This window comes from Neovison vison, chromosome 10 (assembly GCF_020171115.1).
Source record: "Neovison vison isolate M4711 chromosome 10, ASM_NN_V1, whole genome shotgun sequence".
NCBI lineage: Eukaryota > Metazoa > Chordata > Mammalia > Carnivora > Mustelidae > Neogale > Neogale vison.
In genome coordinates this window covers 35,250,604-35,277,080 of record NC_058100.1, presented here as the reverse complement: position 1 = coordinate 35,277,080, position 26,477 = coordinate 35,250,604, and the positions used below count along the sequence as shown (strand labels likewise).

The following is a 26,477-nucleotide window of genomic DNA, read 5'->3' as shown; positions in this document are numbered from 1 at the left end:
CCTTCTCCTCGCTCATTCTCTCACTGTCTCTCTCTCTCAAATAAATAAAAATAAAATCTTTAAAAAAAAAAAAAAAAGAAAAAAAGAAAAAGCAGTCGTGCTTTACAACATGGCTGAGCTATGAATAGCACCTAGAGAAGTCAAGAATTATATAAAAAGTGAATACTGATCTAACCCAAATTATGACAGAATTATGTTACCAGCATACAGTAAAGAGAATCTGATCTTCTACACTAGAATATATAAAGCTGACATTAAAGCAATTATTTTAGAGACAAAGAATATAAAATTAATCAGCTAAGAGATGAAAGAGGTTTCTTTCAAACCAAAATACATTAATGTTTTAGAGCTATATGACTTTCATATGGATATACTATTTTGATAAAATTAAAATATAAAAAGAAAGGGGGAGAAAAATAAAGGTACATAATAATATATACATACTTAGCAGGCTACCATGTATGTACATGTGTACTAAAGGTATATGTGTGTACATAACTTTCTTTGAAAGAATTTTTTTTTAAAAAGCACTACCTTGATGGATCTAAGGAGGAAAACTAGGTGGCAGCGTCACAAGAAAAATACAAGAGCATTTCTTACTAAATAGTACTCAATGTCTTGTGAATTTTGAACCACAAAAACATACTGCTTTTCAAAACTTCATACTGATACATCATTATTTATTACGTATTTCTCTATTAATAGACTTTTACATTGTTTCTCAGCTGTGTGTGTATCTGTGGGTGTGTGTAGGTACTTTGGACAACCAAAGTTTCAGGTATCTAGAACTGTGGGTATTAGCGTTTTTGTGATTACACCGCCTTATTTTCTTAATCCTTTTCTTTACTTTTTCTTTTTTTTTTTTTAAGATTTTATTTATTTATTTGACAGACAGAGATCAAAAGTAGGCAGAGAGACAGGTAGAGAGAGGGGGAAGCAGGCTCCCTCTGAGCAGAGAGCCCAATGTGGAGCTCGATGTGGGGCTCGATCCCGGGAGCCTGGGATCATGACTTGAGCCAAAGGCAGAGGCTTTAACCCACTGAGCCACCCAGGCGTCCCTATACTTTCTAAACATTCTGCCACAAGCATGTATTAGTTTTATCCTCAGGAACTATGTGTATTTGGGTATGTATAAGTCCTAATATCCACAGTTAGCATGAAGACCAACATTAAATCTCATGATCCTTGTTTTTAATATCATATAATCAAATCCTATTACTCAAAGTGCTGAGATTTTTGGAAATGAGATTAGCATTAGCATCAGTGGACTCAGTAGACTGCCCTTCCCAATTTGGGTAGGCACCATCCAATCCTTTGAGGGCCTAAACAGAAAAAAGGGCAAAAGAAGGAAGAATTTGCCCTTTATAAGTTTGTCTGTCTTCCTGCCTCATTGCTAAAACATCTCTTCTCTGACCCTTGAACTGGGATTTCTATTTCCAGCACCCCTGTTTATCAGGCCTTCAGACTCAACCTGAATTATATCACTGGTTTTCCTTGGTCTCCAGCTTTCAGACTTCAGACCATGAAACCTCTCAGCTTCCATAATTGTGTGACCCAAAGCCTCATTTAAAAAACAAACAAACAAATCACACACACACACACACACACACACACAGAAGTTCTGTTTCTCTGGAGAACCCTAATACATCTGCTATTAGTATATAATACATTATCAGTATATAGTATGTTCTTCCCTATTCCTCTTTTTTTTTTTCCAAAGATTTTATTTATTTATTTGACAGAGATCACAAGTAGGCAGAAAGGCAGGCAGAGAGAGTGGGGGAAGAAGACTCCCTGCCGAGCAGAGAGCCTGATGCGGGGCTTGATCCCAGGACCTGAGCCGAAGGCAAAGGCTTTAACCCACTAAGCCACCCAGGAGCCCCATTCCCTATTCCTCTTAATTATAGCTTTATTAATGCTATAATTAAGTGCCTCTAACATATCAGTCTCTACTTAATACAGATGTTAGTAAAACTCTAAGAGATAACCTTAAACTTTCTAACCTAAATCTAAAATAGACAAAAATTATCACCAATTAATAACTGTCAAATTTTAAACTACCAAAGCATAAAATACCCTAAAAGCACTCTAACTCTGCTAAATAAGAAGGGATATCTATAATGGGAGCCCTTACTTTCAACACATCCCCCAGGTGAATCAGATATAGAACCCCCACTTTAAGAACAAGTGGATCACATCATATTGGCTGAAGGCACTTTTGTTGCATGATTAAACAGGTCTAATTCCATGCTATTAGAGAAACTTCCTGAAATTGCACTATTTGAAAGTTGCCAAACCTGAAGAAATTAGTTTCTAGACTTAGGAAGTTCAGCACCAGAAATCACATGAAGATCAATGGCAATCTGTGAGCCTCTGACATTCCCCCACAATTCAAAATCAGTGATAACTCAGTTACTTTCTATTTAAGTTGATTCTGTATATATCCTCACTTACATTTAAAAAGTAAATTTCCTTGAGAACCAATTCCTAACCACTTTAACCCCACCCCACAAAGCCAAAACTTGCAAATATAAGCTGGCATACTGTTTGCTAGCACATACCAGAAGGAAACTCCCCTCCCATCACTACTGTCACCTCACCACTACCACTCCCCCAACTCACCTCTGTCCCACCAGGTCACACACGTAAACTCAAAAAAGAGAATGTGGAAACGAAAAGGATATTTTCCCTTTTTGTCAGCTCCTCCCTACCAAGGTGGCATGGAGTCACCATTCATAAAGAAAGGTTATCAACTTTTAGAGTAGATGTAATTAAAGGCCTTACAAAAAGCACATCTGGGCACCATTTAGAATACGAAACTTTACACACTTTAGTGAAACAAGAATATCATACAAGCTAATACTGTGCTTACTGAAAATATTTACTAACATCTAGTCTGAAAGAAAGCCTTAACAGTCACAAGTACCAGTAGTTACAAAGTGTGTGTGTGGTGTGTGTGTGTGTGTGTGTGTGCGTCTGCATGTTTTTCAACAAAAAATGACCACCTGACATTTTGAGCAAGAAAAATGTTTGAAGGGTTAAAAACTGTAAATCTATAACAAAATGAACTGAAGTAGAGTCTACATGCTGAAAAAGCATCTTCAAAGCAGATCCTAAATTTTAAATTTTTCTTCCCCAAATTTGGAAAAGGAATTTTTTTGGTAACTTTTCCAACTTATTATCTCATCAAGACATTAGTGTTGCGAATGTTCTGCCAATCAAATTGTGATTTCCTTTTAAATGTAGCTGATGTTCTAATCTAAATGATACAACAAATCAAAGTATTTAGAAAACCTAGCAGAGGACCATGGCGATTAGCCAAGAAATAATCAAGTGATTTCTTCTTCCAAACTTTTAAAAAACCATTTTCAGGGATGCCTGGGTGGCTCAGTTGGTTAAGCAGCTGCCTTTGGCTCAGGTCATGATCCCAGCGTCCTGGGATCGAGTCCCACATCGGGCTCCTTGCTCAGCAGGGAGCCTGCTTCTCCCTCTGCCTCTGCCTGCCTCTCTGTCTGCCTGTGCTCGCTCTCTCTCCCTCTCTCTCTGACAAATAAATAAAAAACCATTTTCAACTAAAAATACATCTATGAATATGTTCATATATATATACTGCATATGTAAAATATTCTTATAGAAAACAAAATAGTTTTCTGGGAAGGAATTTTGAGGGTAAGAGTAGGAGGTGTAAAAATACCATCAATCTAGCTTTCTGTTCTCTAGCTTTAGATCTTCAATAGAGACCCTCCCCCGTCAACACACACACACACACACACACACACACACACATATATCACCCAAACAGCTTCTCAATGACTGTCTAAGAAATATGACAAATCAGTTTTATTTATACAAGGAAATGTACATTAAAAAAAAAAGTTTTGCAAACAGGGGACCCTGTTATAGCATCACTATTCTACAAAATTTTAAACAGTAAGAGAAACTTGCATCAACATTAAATCAATAAATTTCATGAAAAAATAAAAATGAGGTCAAATTTCAGCTGATACATAGTAAGAATGATCTAATTTTTAAAAATCTATCTAGGAGCTGAAATTGCCACATAACTTCCTCAAGACCTCTGAACATCAACAAATTCAAAAGCTCTGGCCTTTAGCAATAATTATTAGGGTCTGATGAGAGGTAAAAAGTAATAAAAATAAAACTTAAGTTGGGATAACACTACAAGAATATGCTTTGCGCCTAGTATGTGCACGGCTATCTTTCTTTTTTTTTTTTCCATTAAAGTATTTTCTGATAAAGTGATTTAAAAAGTTATAACCTTTACAGGTAGATAGATCTATCGATCTCCACTACACCAGCTATGTTATGGTGCAAAATTACAATCATTACTATAATTTACAGGCAAGAGGTTTCAATTCAGGATCAGTGATGCTGAGTTTGATACTCAATATAACTCTTAGTAGAGGAAAAAAGATAAAACCTCATAAAAAGGACCTAATAGTGGAGCTCTTTCCATTCCTTCAGGAGGTCAAAATAATAGAGGTATTTGGCAAGGATGTGCAGAAGCACATTATATTACAAGATAATTCAACCGTGACAATGTCAGTTGGCCTAGCACGATGGTTAAAAGAATGCGGACTACAGCGGCATAGCCTGTAGGATACTGGGTAAGTTCACTGAACAAACATTTATTTTTGCACCTATTTTCTCATAAATATTTTCTCTGCGCCTATTTTCTCATAATGGAAGTATCTATTTCCTAGGACTGTTACGAGAATTCAGTAAGAAAGCTTAAAGCACTGTAACAGGGACAGCACAGAGTAAACACAATATTATGCACTATGCTTAATAAAACAAAATTCAGATTCTAGGAGAAGGAATAAAAATAGATATTTTGCCTAAGAACATGGTTCAGTAAGAATAAGATACATGATGTTAATTTTTACTTTTGAACTATCGCAATGTTTTCATCCTCCTCCCCACAGCTGATCCCATATAAAAGTATTATAGACTGTCTTTGACACTTAAATTTTATCCTATCCTGTAACTTCTACAACCTTGAACAAATAGTTACATAAAAACAAAACAAAACAAAAAAACCATTGGGGAGTTCCTTCTATTTGCAAGTGATTTCTAGGTCAGTTTGCTTGATTATGTTGTTAAATGTTGGGTTCTGACCTTGACATGAACAGATTAAACGGAGGAATTTAAATTAGTGGGTAGTTAGGTTGGCATCCTGCACCTGGAAATAACTCCACACAACTGCCTTAAAAAATGAGTTCACTCTTAACTTTTACTGAAATATTTGTAAGTACAATTACAGGACGTCTTAGTTTAATATTATCCCACCAGCTGACGGTTCCCCCGACAAAAATTGCTAGGCAGTTTTCATATATGACATAAAAAGCATGGCCCATGTTCTGTTACCAATGTTAATTTCTTAGTTTTGACAAATATACCACGGTTATGTGAGATGTTAGCATTCAAGGAGACTTGGTGAAGGGTATATGGTTAACTCTTTGTACTACCTTTGCATACTGTCAAAATCAATCCTAAACACAAGTTTCTTTTTAAAATAAGCACAATCCATTAAAGAAAATTTTGAGAAACTGAACTTCAAAATTAAAAACTTCTATTCCACAAAATACACTTATTAAAATGAGAAGGTAAGTTACAGACAGGAGGAAATATGTGCAAAGCATATATTTGGTAAAGGATTTGTAGCCAGTGTAAAGAACTCTCAAAACTCAATTAAGAAACAATCTAATTTTTGGGTTGCCTGGGTGGCTCAGTCAGTTAAGCAACTCCCTTCAACTCAGGTCATGATCCAGGGGTCCTGGGATAGAGTCCTACATCAGGCTCTTTGCTTGGTGGGGAGCCTGCTTCTCCCTCTGCCTGCCATCTCCCCAGTTTGTGTGAGTGTGCATTCGAGTGCTCTCTGGCAAATAAATAAAATCTACCCCCCCAAAAAAAGAAGCAACCTAATTTTTAAAAAACAGGCAGAAGATTTTCACCATCATATCACCAAAGAAAATATAGGGAAAGCAAATAAAAGTGAAAGATGCTCAATATCCTCAGTCATGGAGAAATGCAAATAGAAACCATAATGAGAAATAACTACGTACCTATTAAATGGCTAAAATTTTAAAGCCTGGCCACGGTAAGTGTTGCAAAGGATATGGAAGGACTGACACTTTCATATACTGCTCATGGGAATACAAAATGGTACAATCACTTTGGAAAACAATTTGGCATTGCTTTCAAAGCCAAACATACACTTATACATAATCCAGCCATTCCACCCTGAAGTATTCACTCAGGAGAAAGGAAAACACAAAAGGTCACAGCAGATCTATTTGTAACAGTAAAAAAATGGGGGCGCCTGGGTGACTCAGTCGTTGGGTGTCTGCCTTCAGCTCCGGTCATGACCCCAGGGTCCTGGGATCAAGCCCCGCATCAGGCTCCCTGTCCAGCGAGAAGCCTGCTTCTCCCTCTCCCACTCTCCTGGCTTGTGTTCCCTCTCTCACTCTCTCTCTCTCTGTCAATTTAATAAATAAATAAAATGGAAAAAACTCTCAAATGTCCATGAACAGGGACATAGATAAACAATCTGCACTACAGACATGCAATGTAATACTATTCAGCAACAAACAGGAATGAATTTGGCACACACCACCCTCAAAATAATAATTCTGTGCAAGAAGCCAGACCAAAAAAAAAAAAAAAAAGAAAAGAAAAAAATGTAGTTTATGATTCCGTTTACAAAATACAAAAAATGCAAACTAAACTATAGCTACAGAATATAAATCAGTGGTTGCCTGGAGGAGGAAGCCAGGAGGAAGGGATTACAAAAGGGCATAAGAAAATCCCTGAGGGTAAAGGGAATATGTTTACTAATTGCTTGTGATAGCTTCATGGATGTATACAGACGCCAAGATGTATCAAACTGTACAGTTTATGTAGTTTTTTGCATGCCAACTGTGCCCCTGATAAAGCTGTTTTAAGAAGTAGGGCAGAGAGAAATAAGACTGATGAAAGGCTAATCATTATTGAAGCGAGGCAACAGGTGCATGCCTATCACACTCTTCCTTCTAGTTTTCGGCATGTCTTTAAATTCCCATAAGAAAGTTTTAGAATTCTGTCCATTCTTAAAATAGAAAGAAAACAATAATTCAATGTTGTATTTACTTTCTACACAGACTATTGTAATACCTGCCTGGGTACAGTTGCCAGAATAGAAGTCTTTAAAACAGACAAAAAGTATACGGATAAATTTTTTTTATTTTGTTTTTTCAGTGTTCCAAGATTCATTGTTTACGCACCCACCCAGTGCTCCATGCAATACGTGCCCTCCTTAAACTGTATAGAGCTTAAAAGCTATAGAAATAGTAGCAACTGTTGAGCACTCCATTTTAATTTCATGTGTACCATTAATGTTTAACCTTTGTTTACCCTCCCAAAAATAGGCTTACCATGTATTAATAGACTATTTGTTATTTGCCTATTAATTTCTACAGAAGCTCTTTTAGATATGGTCTTGATGGTTACCAGATTAAAAAAAAAAAAAAAAAAGTACCTCAATGTGGAAGGAGCGAACGTTTGCATCCAGATGACACTACATAGTTTTTTCTTGAAGGAAGATTTTCAACTTGAATGTATAGTGATGGAGGTTTTTCTTGCAGTGGGAACCTACAGTTGACTACTACTAGGCACCGTGCTGTTTTAAAGGGTATGTTACAACTATGTATTTCAAAGAATAATGGTTAAAATTTAAATGTCAGGGAAAAGGTGTATCAATTACCTCTTCCTGAAGCGAACAGAAGGATGCTGGAAGTTTTTTCCTAGAGGTATAGCAACTGAATTAAGCTTTGAAGTGACAAAAAGATTTCACTAAGACAGTATTCTTTAATGTCCAAGTGATCGAGGAAACCATTTTTTAATACCAAAGGCTTAGAATGAGTGTTTTACAACTGCTAGCTCAGAAATACTGACCTGGCTACCTTAAACAATTACTATTTATAATCTTATAAAGAAATTTATCAAAATAATGCAATAATAAATTCCAAGACATATTAATGTACAATAAAGAATATGTTAATATGCAAATGTGCCAAGCCTAATAACTGCAGGGAGAGGGCAAAACCAGAGTCTGTCAAACTTTCGAATGAGTTAATGCTGTTTCCCTCTCGTTACACTGAAGAAACTATATAAGCACTTAAGACTATCAACACTTTCCAGATACTATGTTAGATAGAGGCCTGTTAGGAAATGTTAGGCGTAATTTTCAATTCACTAAAAATCTGAGTAAAGATACATTGAGAAAACATGAAAAAAATAAGTAGCAATTTTAATTAAGTAGATAAAAATTAAATTGATAAGCATTATGTCACTAAGAGATTTATTTATCTTAGTAAAAAGATACTATAAATATATACCCACCCAACAGTATCACTTCAAGATATATAAAACAACCAAAGCTACATGTGAAATTTTTGAAGTAACAAAAAGCCAACAACATTCTAAGACTGGAAACAAAAATTATGCAGCAGAATAGTACTGCCATTAAAGAGGAAAGAATAGGGGCGCCTGGGTGGCTCAGTGGGTTAAAGCCTCTCCCTTCGGCTCGGGTCATGGTCCCGGGGTCCCGGGGTCCTGGGATTGAGCCCCACATCAGGCTCTCTGCTCAGCAGGGAGCCTGCTTCCTCCTCTCTCTCTCTGCCTGCCTCTCTGCCTCCTTGTGGTTTCTGTCTGTCAAATAAATAAATCTTTAAAAAAAAAAAAAAAAAAAAAAGGGACGCCTGGGTGGCTCGGTTGGTTGGACGACTGCCTTCGGCTCAGGTCATGATCCCGGAGTCCGGGAATCGAGTCCCGCGTCGGGCTCCCAGCTCCACGGGGAGTCTGCTTCTCTCTAACCTTCTCCTCGATCATGTTCTCTCTCGCTGTGTCTCTCTCAAATAAATAAATAAAATCTTAAAAAAAAATTAAAAAAAAAAAAAAAAGAGGAAACAATAAGGAACATCGTGAAATATAGTGGAGGACTAGTGGTCAAAATTGGTGGAATGCAGAAAAGACAAAACTATGCTTCTAAACACATGGGAAGACACCCCCCAAAAAAAATATTATATACTTTATAACATATTCAACTGTTAATTACTTTTGTTTGTTCACCTGCTTATTGTCCATCTTCCTGCATTACCTTCCTTGCCACCACACTAAATGAGTTTAAGAGCCTTATTTGATTTCTTAATAAGCACTTTAGTCCCACCATGCAGCAATGTGTTAGGGACACAGCAGGACTTCAGGAAATATCTAATAAATTAATGTACATATAGTTCTTTTACCATCTCTCTTTTGACATGGACTTTCAAGATTCCAGATAAAAATAAGTGAATTACTGACTAATGAAACAACATGTATAAATCTTGGAAACATTACGCAGAATAAAAGAATAAAAGCAGCTAGACACAAGAACATACTGTGTAACTCCATTAGATGCAGCTCCAGAATTAGCAAAACTAATCCACAGTGATAAAAATCGAATCACAGGTTACTTCAGGGGATTCACTAGAAAAGGACATGAGGAAATTCTGGGATAATACAAATGTTCTATACCTTGATGGCGGAGGGAGGGCAGATTACACAAATATATGTATTTGTCAAAACTGATCCAACTACATATAGAGCTAATACATTTGCATTTCATTATATGTAAATTATCTCAACTTAAAAATTTAAGAAACAGAAAAGTTTATATTTTCCTCTCAGCAATAACCAAAAAGAAAGTAAGCTAGAGCAATAACAAAAATTATAAAACAATTTGGAAATTAACCTAAGAAAAATAATAGACAATGATTTACAGATAAACAATTTTAGCTCTGGTAATGATCATACAATAAAGAAATAAACACAAAAAAATCTAGTATGTTCACAGATGGAATGCTGGTGACAGCAATGTAAAAACAGTAATTCATCACTCAAATATGACTCTTATCAAATACCTGAAGGATCCTATTGTTCTAATATGATATAGAAAAAAAAGTGGTTCAAGAATAACTAAATTAACAACAACATCAACCAAAAAAAGCAGAGGCATGTGGTTCACCTTGCCAGATAAATTTATTACAAAAGCACTGTAATTAGACTACAGTACTGGGATAGCAACAAGCAAATGGAACAGAATATACCCAAATGCATTTATTAACATATAGTCTCTCTTCAGAAGCAGCCACACACAAACTGTTCAATGAATAAATGATACTATGAGGCCTTCGTAAGGGCATGTGCCACATCATTAACTACTTAGAATTCATTTTAATGATGACTAAAGCAATTAAAAATAAAAGTGTTAAATGAAAAGAAGTAGAAAGAACGAGATAGTAGTGTTAGACAACTTGTGTAAAATTTTATAACATATAAGCAAAACAAGACTATCTGGGAAGAAAACACATCAAATAAACACATGAAGGCTGACTGGACAGGCTCCAATATACTCTGGGTAATTGCCTAAAATGGGGAAAGAGGAGTGAAACTGAAGACAGAAGATAAAAGAGTCATCACGTAAACTGGAGAAAGGGGAACCTATCCAAAACTCGGCATCAAGTACAAGCAATGCCATCCTCAGCACCTGATGTCTTGGGGGGGGGGGGGGAGTTATGTTTTTATTTTTTTATTCAGACTTTTAGATAAATTTTTACAAAGAAGCTAAACTCAGAAATTAACTTGTCCAAAGTCATTCAATTTGTGATTACAAGCCTAGATTATCTCCCTCCAAAGCCTACAATCTTTCTTTATTGCTGTACTTCCTATTTATTATTCTCTGGTCAACAGATAAATGAAAAGTGAGAAAATAACACTGATCTCTTCACTCAGTAATTGATGGTATTAGTCAAGGCTAGTTATAGCATAACAAATATATAAGAACTACCACAAAAGAGGAATAACGTTTACCTCAGATTTAGATAGTGGCAACAACAGAAATAAGAAATTTTGCAGCACAGTGACGAGACATGGAGTTCAGAGTCAAGATCCCCAAGTGTTATTCCCAGGTCCTCCATTCATTAGCTGTATGTTCTTGGGCAAACTACAAAACCTGTGTGCCTCAATATCCATACTCAAAGAAGTTACTCTGCGGGCACGTGGGTGGCTTGGCTAGTTAAGCTCACTCTTTTTTTAAAAAGATTTTTATATATTTATCTGACAGACAGAGATCACAAGCAGGCAGAAAGGCAGACAGAGAAGCGAAGCAGGCTCCCCGCTGAGCAGAGAGCCCAATGCAGAGCTTGATCCCAGGACACTAGGATCACCACCCGAGCCAAAGGCAGAGGCTTTAACCCATGGAGCCACCCAGGCGCCCCTAAGCTTCTTACTCTTGATACCAGATCAGATCATGATCTTGGATGGAGCCTGGCATCCAGCTTCTCCCTGAGCGTGCAGCCTGCTTTAGGGTCTCTCTCCCCCCCTCTGCCCCCTCCCCTGGCTCCTGCAAGCATGTGCATGGACTCTTACACTCGCCTGCTTGCTCTCTCTCTCAAATAAATCAACAAAATGGAGTTATTATTATGAGGAAAATAAAATGATGCATGTGCTGTGCTTATCAATCTGACATAAAATATGAACTCAAATGTTAACTACTGTTATCAGCTATTGTCCTTTCTACCTTTTTTACTTACCAAATTCCAGATTAGTATATACTTGTAGTCTCAAGTTTCTTCACCTTCTATTGGCCCTCAGCCTGCTGATTTCTACTTTTTGCCCTCATTAAACTACTGAAATCAGTATGGTAGTAGCAGGATCTACTTTTTTTTTTTTTATTTCTCTGCTGTGTGTGGCACCTTTGACTACTGCTTCTACCTGAAACCTTCTTCTCCTTTGGTATATGTGCTGCCGAAGCGAGCACAAAACCTTCTTCCCCCTTGGTTTGTCAAATTACACAATCCTGTTTCCCACCTCCCTCCAAGTCTTCTAAATCTCCTTTGATATGCTGCTTCTACTAACTACAGCAGATTAAATCCCGGTGCTTCCAGGGTTCTGTTCTCAGTCTTCCTTGTACACCTCACTTAAAAGTGGAATCTCTCTCCCTTCATGTTCTAAGATACCTTCAAAACAACTAAATCCAAACTTGAACACAAAAATCTTCCTTTGCCAAATCCCCTCTTCCTGTATCCTTGATCTCATCAAGTGATACTGCTATCCACCCAGTCCTCAAGTCAGAAACCTGAAAAACATCCATGCTCCTCTTTTCCCTTCATCCTCCCTCTACTCTCTATAGTTTACTTTACCTCAAATTTCTGTAATCCATTTCTCAGCTCAAACCCTCATCTCTTACTTAGAGCAAATTTCTAACAGAGTTCCCTAATTCCCATCTTACCATCTCTGCAAATCAACCCTTCACACAGCCCAGAACCTAACACTAATTGTCAGAATGCTGTTCTCCTGCTTAGGACCTCTTATCAACTCTCCATGACAAAATTCAAGCTTCCTTGCATATTTTAAAACATCTAAAATTCCTCTATTGCCCAAGTCTTCAGCTTTATATTTTCTGCCACTCCCTGCCTCCCACTTCAAGCTTCAGTAGCACGGAACTACTTGCAGCTGTTCCCTGAACACATCCGGCTGTCTCATGCTTCCAAGTCTCTGGCTCATGCTTCTCCGTCTTCCAAGACTATTCTGCCCCTGCTCCCACTCCTCACCATCCAAAACCTGAGAAAATCCGCCCCCCACCCCCGGGGCAGGAACAAGTTAATGACTAGGACACATTCCTGATTTCCACAACCTGGGGTTTGGCCACAACCCTCTGGCGTATCTAAGCACTTACTACAATCCTGAACTGAAATTAACGGTTTATATTTCTGTTCCTCACACAACACTGAGCACATCCAAGGCACAGAACTTGCTGCCCTGTTCTCAGCACAGTGATCTCCTAAGCTCTTCCTTTGCCTATGGATTGGAACAGCTTGGATAAGAACTTTTAGAAAAGGGAGGGGCGCCTGGGTGGCTCAGTGAGTTAAGCTGATGCCTTCGGCTCGGGTCATGATCTCAGGGTCCTGGGATCGAGTCCCACCTCTCTCTCTCTGCCTACTTGTGGTATCTCTCTCTCTCTCTCTCTCTCTAATAAATAAATAAATCTTTTAAAAAAAAAACTTAGAAAAGGGAGAGAGCTCAGTTATCACAGAATTTATGGTAAAACAAAGATCAGAACTGGGCAATGAAGAATTGCTTCTTAAACACAAGTACACATTAATCCACAGTATGGAAACCTAGTGTAAGCCATTCAGTGTGGTTCAAGTAATGCCCTGCAAATAGTCCCCTTCATAAACAAACAAACAGGCGGGAAAGTAGAACTTAACTCTGAAGGGTAAAAATAATGTTTTTTTTTTAAACATTACTATTCAGAAATCTGAAAAAATGAGAAGAAATTCTATGAAGTACATGGAAATTTGTAGGAAACGGGTATTACAGAAGCCACTTCGAGCGAAACACAAAAAAAGACCAAAAGATCACTGGGCCTCCAGTGCTTTTGCTTCCTAAGCACTCTACTTTCTTTCAATCACACTGTATTAAAAGACAGAGAGCCTTCTTAAACTATTACCAGCTTGGGGACTCCTTTAAGGCTGCTTCTCTCTGTGAGGTCTACCTGCTGATCACAAGAGGTGACACTGTGTTCTTTTCTCCTCCCAGTTTTTATTCTATTTGGCCACAAAAGCAGTTTCCAATCAAATCACATGGAACTACAGAGCTCGGCTGAAGAAAACTCTGTACTGAGGTGTTTGCTTCCTTTGAATTTCAAAAGTTCTGATCTTTAATCTTCACTCTCCTGTAAGACTGTTCTTATATTCTCTTAGCTTAATTATTCCATAGACCAAAATCTATTAGAGGATTGTTTCACTAAATTTGCCTATAATTTCAAGGATCTAGCATGGGGTAGCACTTATTAAACAATATGGTTTATTCTGTTTTTACATCTAAACATACCATTAGAAATTCAGCCAATATAACTGTTCTCAAAGCTTCTGAAGATAATCATATATTTACTTGATAATGATATATTTTAAGAAACTGCATCAGGTATATTTAGCCTATAAAACCCAAGTCACAATACCTTGCAATCTTAATTTTCAACCCAAAACTACAAAGATAGTCCCCAAATAAAATACTACCAGGCTAACAGGTTAGTCGTGCTATACCTACAAAAGTAGGTTTAGGCCAGACTTCAGGCCTTTAGGGTTTAAATTTTTCTCTTCAGGAAGACAGGAGCCTTTGGAAGATGTTTTAGCAAGAGACTGACATAATCAAAATTGTGTGTTAGTAAGATAAATCATGGCACTGTGCAGAATGGGTTGAAGCATACATAGAAGGGTGGGGTAACTCCAGCCTCTTCTAGCTCACTGCCAAACAAATGTGCAAGAATTCATGCCTACCAGCTCTTCAAGTATCATCTGTTTCCACTCCCATAAGCTTTTACCAACTACTTACCTCTTGAAAAAAGGACCCTTTTCTCAGTTTTCAAACTTTCCAGCCTTATCTGAGACATTTTATATTGCTGCCATTCAAATGACATCCTTAAACCTCTTCCCATCTTTCATTTCAAACCACTCTCCTTCCCTTCAGAGCTTTACTTTGCTTGGCATCCTTCTTTAAGTCTCTGCAGAAGCTCCATGTTCAAACTTCTGTTTCAAAAATAATCCCTTCGATGAGGACAACTCCAGCCCAATTCTTAAATGCACTCAAGTCTGCATTTTTAAAAATTTTTTAAAAGATTTATTCATTTGACAGAGAGAGCGCACGAGTGCACAAGGAGGGAGAGCAGCAGACTTTCCACTGAGCACAGAGCTCAATGCAGAACTAGATCCCGGGACCCTGGGGTCATGACTGAGCCAAAGGTAGACACTTAACCCACTGAGCCACCCAGGTGCCCAAAGTCTGCATTTTTCAGTGCCTATATCATGTCTCCACTTGGATCATCCCACGTGGATCATTCCACTCTCTCAACGGCTCCTCCTATTCAAATCCTCAGCAACACTCCCATTTCTTTTTGAACATGTCCAACTCTTCTAGTTGCCCCAGTTAAAAAACAATGATCTTTTCTTCTCTTTTTGAACTTCACTGCACAGATCTGTAACTTTAGATCCTAACATTTATTCTCTCAACCAACATACTCCAAGAAAGCAGCTAACTTTGTTTTATCCACCAGAATCCTACAAAGAATATACCACACAGAAGCCTCAGTAAATATCTTCCAACACTGACATAGATGACAGAATGAGAGTTCTGAAGAACAAGAGCCTGTTAGAAGCAAACTAAAACCAAGTTCTCTTCTGACTCCTAGACCAATGCTATTTCTACTATATTCCTCTGTTAATGGCCAATCTATCTCCAAACCAGATCGTTTACTTCCTCAAAACTCTGCTCAATGCACCGTCTTCATTTTTACTAACAAATACTTGTTTTGATAAACATCAATTACTTCAACTGCTTTTTTCCCCCCTTTTTTAGCATTCATCCCTCCAAGTCCCTTCTGAAATATTTCCACCACAATGATGTAAAAAGTAACATTCTTGGAGAACCACTTCTCTTGCTGGATCTTTGCTGTCTAATTCCTTAGGTTAGTTTGTAAAACCCATTACAATTTCCAAAATACAGCTTTTAGTTTCTAGACAAGCTTGTCTGCTTACTATCACTCGCACCTATATCAAGTACATTATCTCTTTTATTCTCTTTTTCCTTGACAGCTAAGTACTATCTACCCACTACAGACAGACGCACACATACACCCCACGCGAGGACAAGACCATTATTCACATCAGCAGCACCTGTACACCTTATTTCAGTTCATGAAATAGCTACATTCCCAAGAAGCGAAGTTTATAAGCCACACATCATTTTCTCTTAAACTCAAGTCAAGTCTTTCCTGACCACTCCAGGCCTAATTTTTCCTTCTTTAAGCACTGCTGAGCAATTCAGCTTTTTGAGTTGAAAATTCACAAATGCCCAAATTAGGTATCTTAGAATTTAAAAGTAAAAAAAAAAAAAAAAAAAAAACCACACACACACAAAATCTCAGAATTCATCTAATCTAATAGTAATAAAGAATGAATAAGAATATCCCAAGCCTACTGAGACAGAATCCCCAAGGTAAGAATCCTAGACATGTGTATTTTTTTTAAAGCTTCAGGAATAATTCTAATGTTCATTCCTAGTTGAGGCAATCCAGTCTGCCCATTTTCACGTAAGAAAACTAACACACAGGGGTGCCTGGGTTAAAGCCTCTGCCTTCGGCTCAGGTCATGATCCCAGGGTCCTGGAATCAAGCCCCACATCGGGCTCTCTGCTCAGCAGGGGGCCTGCTTCCTCCTCTCTCTCGGCCTGCCTTTCTGCCTACTTGTGATCTCTGTCTGTCAAATAAATAAATAAAATCTTAAAAAAAAAAAAAGAAAGAAAACTAACACACAAAGAAAAAGTAAAGAAATTTGCCTAAACCCATATACAAGACTACTGGCCACATAAAGCAATGACAAAAACACAGGCTCACCAGACATCCATTGACAGAAGAATGGATAAAGATGTGGTGTGTATATACACCTATGTGTATGTATACTTGTGTGTACACACACACACACACCGGAATATTACTCAGCCATCAAAAAGAATGAAATCCTGCCATTTGCAACAACATGAATGGAACTGAGGATATTATGCTAAGCAAAGTCAGTCCATTAAAGACAAATACCCCATAATTTCACTCATATGTGGAATTTAAGAAACAAAACAGATGAACATAAGGAAAGGGAACAAACAATAAAATAAGATACAAATACAGAGTGAGGCAAACTGTAAGAAACTCTTAACTCTAGGAAACAAACTGAGGGTTGCTGGAGGGGAGGTTTGTGGGGTAAAAGGGTAAACGGATGACGGGCATTAAGGAGGGCACCTGATGGAATGAGCACTGCGTATTATATGCAACTGATGAATCACTAAATTCTACCCCTGAAATTAATAATACACTGTACGTTAACTAAATTGAATTTAAAAAATAAGAACAAAAGACAAGCTCAGACTCAGCCTACTTAGGTTTTGGCTCGTTGCTTACTAGCTGTGAGAACTTGGGCAAGTTGGTTCACTTTTTTGTGCCTCTTTTCACCTTTATAATGGTGTGGCTATCTCAAAAGAGTTGTAAAGAGAGTAAGTTGGTGGACACAGAACACTGAGAATATTAATAAGCATTCAGTAAAGGCTCACTGTTAATAATGAAAAAAAGGGGGGGGCGGATTACAACCAAACTCTAGGTTAGTTTTATACCCTTTCCACTACATCAGTATGTGTGTGTTTTTTGACAACCAGAAGGGCAGAGCTCAAGCCTCCTGTTTCTTCAGGATTCCCCACCACCACAAATACATTGTTGGTAACTAAATACCATTTTGAATTAATTAATGGATTCCTATTTCTGAACCCTGCCACCTATGCCCTCCTAATTATAGCAAAGCACCCAGAGGAAATTAAAAGAATTCTTGTAACAATGCTTACTATGAGCAAGGCATTATTTTAAGTACTTTACATATTTTCTTGTATTAGATTACAAGTACTCTATAACAAGAAACACAAAATTAGCTTAGTACCTATAAGCCAAAAAACATTTTCTAACAAAGCTAGATGTTACTTCTACGTAAAATACAAAACAATTTTAACTACTGATTCGTCACAAAAATAAAGCCCTAAAACAAAATCAAGCTGTCAAAAAACAATCTGCATTTATGAAATAAGTTTATCCCAAGGGTTTAACATTTTTATACTGCAAATACTTAAAAACAATTTCTCATATCCTTCAACATGTACAATTTTACTTTTTGAAACTACTTTATTTTTTTTTTAAGATTTTTATTTATTTATTTGATAGACAGAGAGAGATCACAAGTAGGCAGAGAGAGAGGGGGAAGCAGGCTCCCTTGCTGAGCAGAGAGCCCGATGCGGGGCTAGATCCCAGGACCCTGAGATCATGACCTGAGCTGAAGGCAGAGGCTTAAACCACTGAGCCACCCAGGCGCCCCTTGAAACTACTTTAAAATACAGCCTTAAAAGTAAAACAGGGACGCCTGGGTGGCTCAGTTGGTTGGACGACTGCCTCCGGCTCAGGGCGTGATCCTGGAGTCCCGGGATCGAGTCCCAAATCAGGCTCCCAGCTCCATGGGGAGTCTGCTTCGCTCTCTGACCTTTTCCTCACTCATTCTGTCTCTCACTGTCTCTCTCTCTCTCTCAAATAAATAAATAAATAAATAAATAAATAAATAGTAAAACATACAACTGGCACTAAAGTACAATCTGCAATACATATATACTATGTTTTAAATAAAGAGTCCCATTTATGTATAAACTACTAAACAAAAGTATTTCATGCATATGTTTCTACTTGTAGATGGCTTGAAAGAATAATAAAGTATTTAAAATTTTTATAAATTTTTCTCTTCCCTTTCGTTACAAGTACTAGAATGTTAGCTACACATATTGACCTACTTCTCTATTCAGACAGTTGAAACAAGTGAAAGAATAATTTAGGAGTTCATGAACAATGGAAAAATGAAACAACCAATGTCCAAAGGTAAGTCAGGTGTTAGTATCTTTTTTTTTTTTTCTTTACCAGCCAACCCAATTACCTGCCTCCATTCCAATATACCCTCAAATGTTTAATAACTTAAAGACGATATTATAAAACACATCCAACTCATTTTAAAAGAATTCAAAGGACATTATAAATAAGTAATGTGCCACTTTTTTATTGGTCACAAATATTGGAGTTTTACACAAAGATGTTGTACCTCCCTGGTCACACCTTCTTCCACAGACCTTTTCCTATTTAGGGAATCTGGCTTCATTTAACTTGTCTGAAAAGATCTAACACTGTTTTAAATAACTTAATACCTCTTTTAAGTACTACACACTTTCTTTGCAATGTATATCCCAGGGCAAAGATACTTTTCTTCCCAAAGTTTTTCATATCAAGTTCCACAAGAAAGACTTAAAAAAAAAAAAAATTAAGATACAACTGGCATATAAAGTATGTTTGTTTCAGATGTACGAAATAGTAATACAATATTATTATGTATTGTGGTATGTTTGCCACAAAGTACATCCATCACCACACAGCTATAATTTTTTTTCTTGTGATAATTTTTAAGATCTACTCTTAGCAACTTGAAGATCTACAATACAGTATCATTACCCAGAGTCCCCATGCTAAAAATTGTATACCAGGACAAGAAAGACTATTAAAAGAAAAAGTCATCAAATGATTTAAAGAAGAGGGAATACTTCACTATTTTATTTTGAATATTTATTATTTTATTCAGAGAAGAGACTTATGGTCTTAAAAAATAGTTACAGAAACACAACAAAGTAACTTCTCCAGACAAAAGACAGGATTTTCAAGGATATTTCCAATCATTACCTTAAAAATGACAAAACTGCTTATTTTTCTTATTTATTTCTGCTCACTTATGCATATTGACAAATGAGAAGAAACCAGCAAAATTATCAAAGAAAAAGCAACAGAAGGGCTACAGAAATAAAGTCACAAACCAAGAAATATTACCTCTGAAGTCGAAGAAAACCAGGTAACATATTCAGAAAAATTACTAAGGACTGGGGCACCTATGTGGCTCAGTGCATTAAAGCCTCTGCCTTTGGCTCAGGTCATGCATGGTCCCAGGGTCCTGGGATCGAGCCCCGGCATTGGGCTCTCTGCTTGGCAGGGAGCCTGCTTCCTCCTCTCTGTCTGCCTCTCTGCCTACTTGTGATCTCTGTCCATCAAATAAATAAATAAAATCTTAAATTTTAAAAAAATAAGTAAATAAAAGAAAAGAAAGGAAGAAAGAAAAAGAAAAATTACCAAGGACAAAAAAGCATACAAAACAGACCACTTTTATTTAGATATCTATCAAGTCTCTCCACTGTGACTGCCACTTTAGGGCTTCCAGCTTTCCTGAAGTCTGTCCCTTCCAATCCACTCTATGGTCACAATGATCTAATAAATAAATAAATAAATAAATAAAATCAATCTGACCTCATGCTCTTGCTCAAACTATTACCCTGACTCATAACTCTCAGTCAGGCTAAAAATCAAGAGTTCATCTGCATAATTATCACGTCCCTTCAAAACCTGGCTCTAGCCTCCCTTCCCATCTCTCCCCACAAATACTCTAGGAATCTTGCCTCTACCTGAAACAAAATTCTTCCATTTTGTACTATCCATCCTGCAAACCATTTATGCAGATAAGTACTGAGATTCATAGAAATAACTCATCCAGGGACATACAGATAGTGATAGAATCGTATCTAGAATACGAATTCTACCCTTGGTGTTCCTCAAAATCTTTGTTAATTATTTTTTGTAATTATTTGTCAAATGTATGAGAATTGCTTAAATGTCAGGTTTTTCTCATTAGCTCTAAACAGGAGCTTCTCCAAGATGATCCTATTGGTTACAATAGATTTTTTTAGTCTTAAAGAAATAAACCAGTCTGATAAGGGACGTTGACTAATGAAGGGGCCATACAAAGGTAGGGACAGAGTGTACAGCAAATCTCCATAACTTCCGCTCAATTTCAATTTTACTGTGAACATAAAATGCTCTATAAAACAGTCTTTTTTAAATTAATTAAGCTTTACTAAGTTTAATATAAGAATTTATACTTGTTCTAAAGGTCAGCTGGTCAAACACGAATAACCCCAGGGACTACGTAATCAGAAACCTGTGGGAAAATGTGGAAGTTCCACAAACTGGGGTTTGCCTCCAGGCATTATGAGGCACTGGCGTGCCTCATATGTATGCCCAATTAAGTAGCCTTAGGGATTATATTATTTAGTTTTTAACTAAACTGACTCTCACAACATGGAGAAATAGCTTTGAAAAAATTCCTGCAAAGACTGCAAAGAAAATAACTACACAAGCACAAGTCAAGAAAATCGCAAGGCTAAGACTCCCAACTAGAACAAGCTATTCATCAATCACATCGTGATGTAAAATACTCTGATCAATCACAAAGCTCTCACCAGAAATTATTTGAGAGCAAAAAAAATTCTATTAATAGAAAGTATTAGACTGTTCATTTTTCTCATCTTTTTAAACACCTAATTTATGTAACTTATTAGTATACTATCATACTAATATATTGGCACATGCACACAACTTATAAACAATTAAGCACATATTAAAGGTTGCATGCATTAACATTTTATTGAGGGGGACACACTCAAAAGAATTTGAATATCCACTGCTTAAAGCACAGACCTCTTTAAGATGAGGATCATTCTTCCCAGTTGGCCAGGACTGAGAGTGGTATATTAGGCTGCGTGATGCCTCCCAGAGATGTCCAAGTCCTAATCCCTGAATATGTTACATGTTAAACCAGTCTTGTGATTAAATTAGCAATTTTTTATATAATTTTTTAAATTTTTTATAAACATATAATGTATTTTTATCCCCAGGGGTACAGGTCTGTGAATCGCCAGCTTTACACATTTCACAGCACTCACCAAAGCACATACCGTCCCCAATGTCCATAACCCCACGACCCTCTCCCAAGCCCCCTCCTCCTAGCAACCCTCAGTGTTTTGTGAGATTAAGAGTCACTTATGGTTTGTCTTCCTCCCGATCCCATCTTGTTTCATTTATTCTTTTCCTACCCCTCAAACCCTCCTGTTGCATCTCCACTTCCTCATATCAGGGAGATCATATGAAAGCTGTCTTTCTCCGATTGACTTATTTCACTAAGCATGATACCGTCTAGTTCCATCGACGTTGTCGCAAATGGCAAGATTTCATTTCTTTTCATGGCTGCATAGTATTCCATTGTGTATATATACCACCTCTTCTTTATCCATTCATCTGTTGATGGACATCTAGGTTCTTTCCATAGTTTGGCTACTGTAGACACTGCTGCTATAAACATTCAGGTGAATGTGCCCCTTTGGATCCCTATGTTTATATCTTTAGGGTAAATACCCAGTAGTGCGATTGCTGGGTCATAGGGTAGTTCTATTTTCAACTTTTTGAGGAACCTCCATGCTGTTTTCCAGAGTGGTTGCACCAGCTTGCATTCCCATAAATTAGCAATTTTGAGATGGGTATATAATCCTGGACTGTCTTAAGGGGATCAGTGATTTAGCACATGTGAAGCCTGGAGCTAGAAATGAGAATGCTGTGAGGGAGGAGTCACAGACTGCAGATGGCCCTAAAAGCTGAAAAGGTCAAGAAACAGATTCTTTACCTAAAAGACTCAGGAAGGAGCCATCTCTGTTGACATCCTGACTTTAGCCCTGTTAAGGCTTATTTTGGACTTCTGATCCCAGAACTGTAAGGTAACAGATGCATGCTGCCACTAAATTTTTGGCAACTTGTTAAGAGCATCAGTAAGAAATAACACAGGAGATTCCTGGGACATGGGACTTTCACTGACAAAACCAGGATAAGCTGGTCACCCTATTCTTAGGTTTTCAATGCCCAAACAACATATGGTACATAATAAGCATGAGAAAAATTCTTGCTGAATAATTTTATAATGAAATAAATGGATTATATACCTTATATATATTTTATGAAATATGTAGAGAATACACCCTCACTATTTAATAAAGACCTGTCATATATATTATTTCATTTCATCCTCCTAACAACCCTGTGAAGTATAAATGAATTAGTTTTCCTACTTTTAGGATATAAGAATTAAGGTTCAAAGAAATTACATACTATGTCCTAGGGCACATATCTATTAAGCGATGGAGCGGTATCTAAAATACAGGTCTTCTGATCTTTGATACCAGTCAGGACGCTCTACCGCAAATCAGGCTGCACAGATTCAAATCCAAGCTGCTAAACTTAATAGCTGCTTCACCTTGCCAAATCAGTTAATTTACCTACTTCCTGAACTATAAAATGCAGAATAAGGTTAACAATAATACTTACCTCACAGGGCTGTGAAGACTGAAGGTATTAAAGTGTGTAAAGTACACACCACAAGCTACACATACATATGACAATCATTATTACTCTATGCTGCAGCTACAGTAAGTTTATGCTTAAAATACTCTGTACTACTTGATAAAGAATCACACAATATATGCAAAAGTAAAAAATAGCAACTAAAATGACTAATAAGACGGAAGGATGGTTTTTTTGAGACAGGAATCTAAGGTTAGGACTCTAGACTGAAAAGAAAAAAGGAGAGGGGAGACATAATCAAGAGCTATAGAAGTGTGAGAGTATAAAAAAGGGAATAAAAAGTTTCAGTAATATTGGTGGGAGGGAGGTGAACCTTAGAAACTAGAGAACTGTGGTATGAACACACAGCATTCGTAAATTACAAAACGATACAGCTTAAGAAAGAAATGGATCACAAAATTTAGAGACAATTTATAAATGTCAAAGACAAAAATGGCTACTAAAAGAAGCTTAACTACTCTTCCGTAAACTCTAACCCTAAGGGAAAATGGAGATATTGGGAAATGACATACATACCAGACTGTAACAAGGATGAGACCTCCAGATGAATCAGTGCAGAGCCTGATAACATAACATAGCCTCTACCATCATTACCCCGTACCCCGTACCACTCCTCGTCTCCAATCGCATCATCACCCTTCCAAGAAAATCTCAAGCCTAAATATCCTCTTTTCAATGCCCTTTAATGGCTTCAATAAAGAATAATTTTAAAGTCCTTAAATTTGGCAGTATAAACCAATCTCAAAATACACTAGTCCAACTGTTTCTTAAGCTAAAGTTTCTTAAAACTTTTTACTCCTTAAACTCTCAACATCCACTTTTCACTGTGAGAGTCAACAAACTTTACAGAACTTTATGACTACTACTTTCAATATTAGGCTGATTTTTTTTCTAATAGGTCATAACCTTTTATTACTAATGAATAAAGCTGAGAAACCATATTGAAGTTAGCCTAAGCAAAAGACAGCCAGAAAGTACACAAAGTAATAGAGGCATGGTTACTTTAAATTCACAAGTGATTTTAAGAAACACACTGTAGTGTTTGATTTCAGCTCCACCATCTACTAAAAAATTAAAAAATTTAAAAAATCATGTTTAAGGGTACAGATTTTCAATTATAGATAACTAAGTCCTGGAGATCTACTATGGAATATAGATTTTTATATATAGATAATGATATTGTATGACAATGACTAAACTTACTATGAGACTAGGTTTTAATTATTCTGACCACAAAAAAGAAATAATGATGTGATATGATAAAAGTGGTAACTACCACTACAACGGCAATCATATTACAGTACATCAATGTATTATGTCAACATGTTACACATCTTGAATTTGCACAATACCATAATGACATTTAGACAATGTCAAATATATTTCAATAAAAAAAAAAAATCAGAGGTACTGGTGCATTTTAAACTTGAATGAAAAGTGTAACCTCTTTGCCCTATGAGCCACTTCAGAAAGTCTAAAGTTGGGCAAGATCAAGGAGAAAGAAGAAAGAAACGATACATTATCCTGTAAATTACCAAGGAGCCCCCAGAAAAAGATGGAAATGAACACATCTCACCTACAAATTTAAATCTAAAATGGGGTGAGCAGACTCCTCTCCTGCACGCACTTGTTGGTCCCCAACATGACACTAACAAAGTAGGGGGGGATGACAGCTGTCCTGTTGACAGTGTTTGGAATTCAAGTCATGAGCCAGGTGTCTTGTTCTCTAAAGCTTCTATCAGTCTTAAGATCAAAATTCCTCAGCCTGGCAAGAGTTTTCCCTCTCCTGTCACTTAGTATTTCATGTGAGCAACACCTCTGCCACTTCAGGATCTTTGGAATCTATTAAGCACAGAAAAAAATGGACACGTCGTTGGTGTTTTCCGGAAATAAACAAGGGACTTAATGAATAAATTTATTTATTCGTTAATGAGTTCATTTATTCGTTAATGAATAAAGTTTATGTAGACTTTAATAAACAGCACAATACCATAACGACATTTAGACTAAAGAAGCATCTTCCCAGTCAGCCGGGCTCACACCTCCAGGAGGGGAAAAACGGCTTTTCCCAGTAAAGTGACAGCAATCCTTTCACTGACAAGATGTCTTTGCGCCTCGAAGCCACCCAAGCGCGCCAGGGATCAGCAGAAACTCCCTAAACTTTAGGAACAAAGCACTCTTCCCGCCTTCGAAACACAGGACTCGTCCTGCCATTCCTCAGGGACATCGCGCACGCCACACCTGAGACGCGCGACCGCACCGACGGCTCCTCATCTGCCCCTTGAAAGGGGCTCCGGAACGCCCCCCGCCAAGTTTCCAAGAGCAGCCGCCCCAGGCGCACTCGAGGCCCGAGACGGCAGGACCTGGCCTGAACCGCGGCGCGTGCGGTCCTCCGGCCCTCGTGACAATCACGCTTTTGGAATCGCACCGGGGACCGCACGCGCCCGACCCTCTCTCCCCGGGTCCCACCGCACGCGGCCAGAGAGCGGCCGGCAGCGGCCCCGAGCCACCCCGCGAGCCCTTCCGAGAGCGGCCCGGACGCCCGCCGTCTCCAAGGGCAGAGGAGGCGAGCACAAAGGCACCCAGGTGGTCCCCCACTCGGGCACCCTTCCCTCCCCTCCTCTCCGTGAACGCCGACACACCGCACGGAAACCGCACAGTGCGCGGCCGGGCCAGTCGGCGCGGGAGCCGCGAGCAACCGTGTGTCGTAAGGGCCTGGAGACCCGCACCCCGAGAGCCACGGCGACCTGGGGGTGTGACCCGCGCTGCTCACTGCTCCCCGCTCGGGAAACTCCCGGATGGCGGCGGCGACTCACCAGACCAGGGAGCACAGAGACAGGCAGGAGACCAGGGCCAAGGCCCGGCGGTACTTCTTCATCTTCTCCTCCTTCTTCCCCCTGCCAGAAGGCGGCACATCCTCCCGGCAGCCGCCACTGCCGAGGCCAAGATGGAGGAGCCGGAGCAGGAGCGAGAGGATGGGACCGAGAGTCCTAAGGGCCGCGGCGCAGCGGGAGCGGCTCCTCAGCCGCCCACGTACCGGCCGCCCCCTCCGAGGGGCCCACGGCGGCGCCGAGCGCGGCGCTTCACGGGAGGACTCCGGGGACTGCCGCTGCTCCCGCAGCCGCCGGCTCGCCCGCGCCCGCCTCCTCCAGCCGCCGCCGCCGCCACTGCGGCCCCATATCCCCCCCGCCCGCCCCGGCTCTCCCTCCGTGCTGCCGGCGACCAACGGCCGCGGCGCACTCGTCTCTCAACAACCAATCGCCGGCGGGGCCGCGCCACCTCACACACCGCTGAGCTGGAAGAGGACGCGTCACCCACGTCCCGCGGCGCTCGCGCCCCCACCAGCCTCCGCGCGGGCCACGCCCCCTCCGACGTCTCGGGCGGAGGAGCGCGAGGTGGGAGGACACAACGCGCGAGAGCCGGGGTTGCGGCCGCCCCGCCCACCTCAAAGTCCGCCGGGTCACTGGCTCGTGTTCAGGAAGTCGGGGAGGAGCCCCATGACCCTCCGCGGTCTTCTTTGCGATGGCTC

At 38.9% G+C, this 26,477-nt stretch overlaps 1 protein-coding gene across 3 annotated transcripts in view; it reads right to left on the bottom strand.

Annotated features, from left to right (window-relative positions):
• Positions 1-25,891, bottom strand: part of SUCO (SUN domain containing ossification factor) — a 95,383-nt gene extending 69,492 nt beyond the window's left edge. For all 3 annotated transcript variants that reach the window (XM_044266988.1, XM_044266990.1, XM_044266989.1), the window contains exon 1: positions 25,765-25,891. In XM_044266988.1, the coding sequence (XP_044122923.1) occupies positions 25,765-25,826 (62 nt within the window). In that variant the 5' untranslated portion in view covers positions 25,827-25,891. The remainder of the gene's footprint in view (positions 1-25,764) is intronic.
• Between the last annotated feature and the right edge of the window lie 586 nt (positions 25,892-26,477).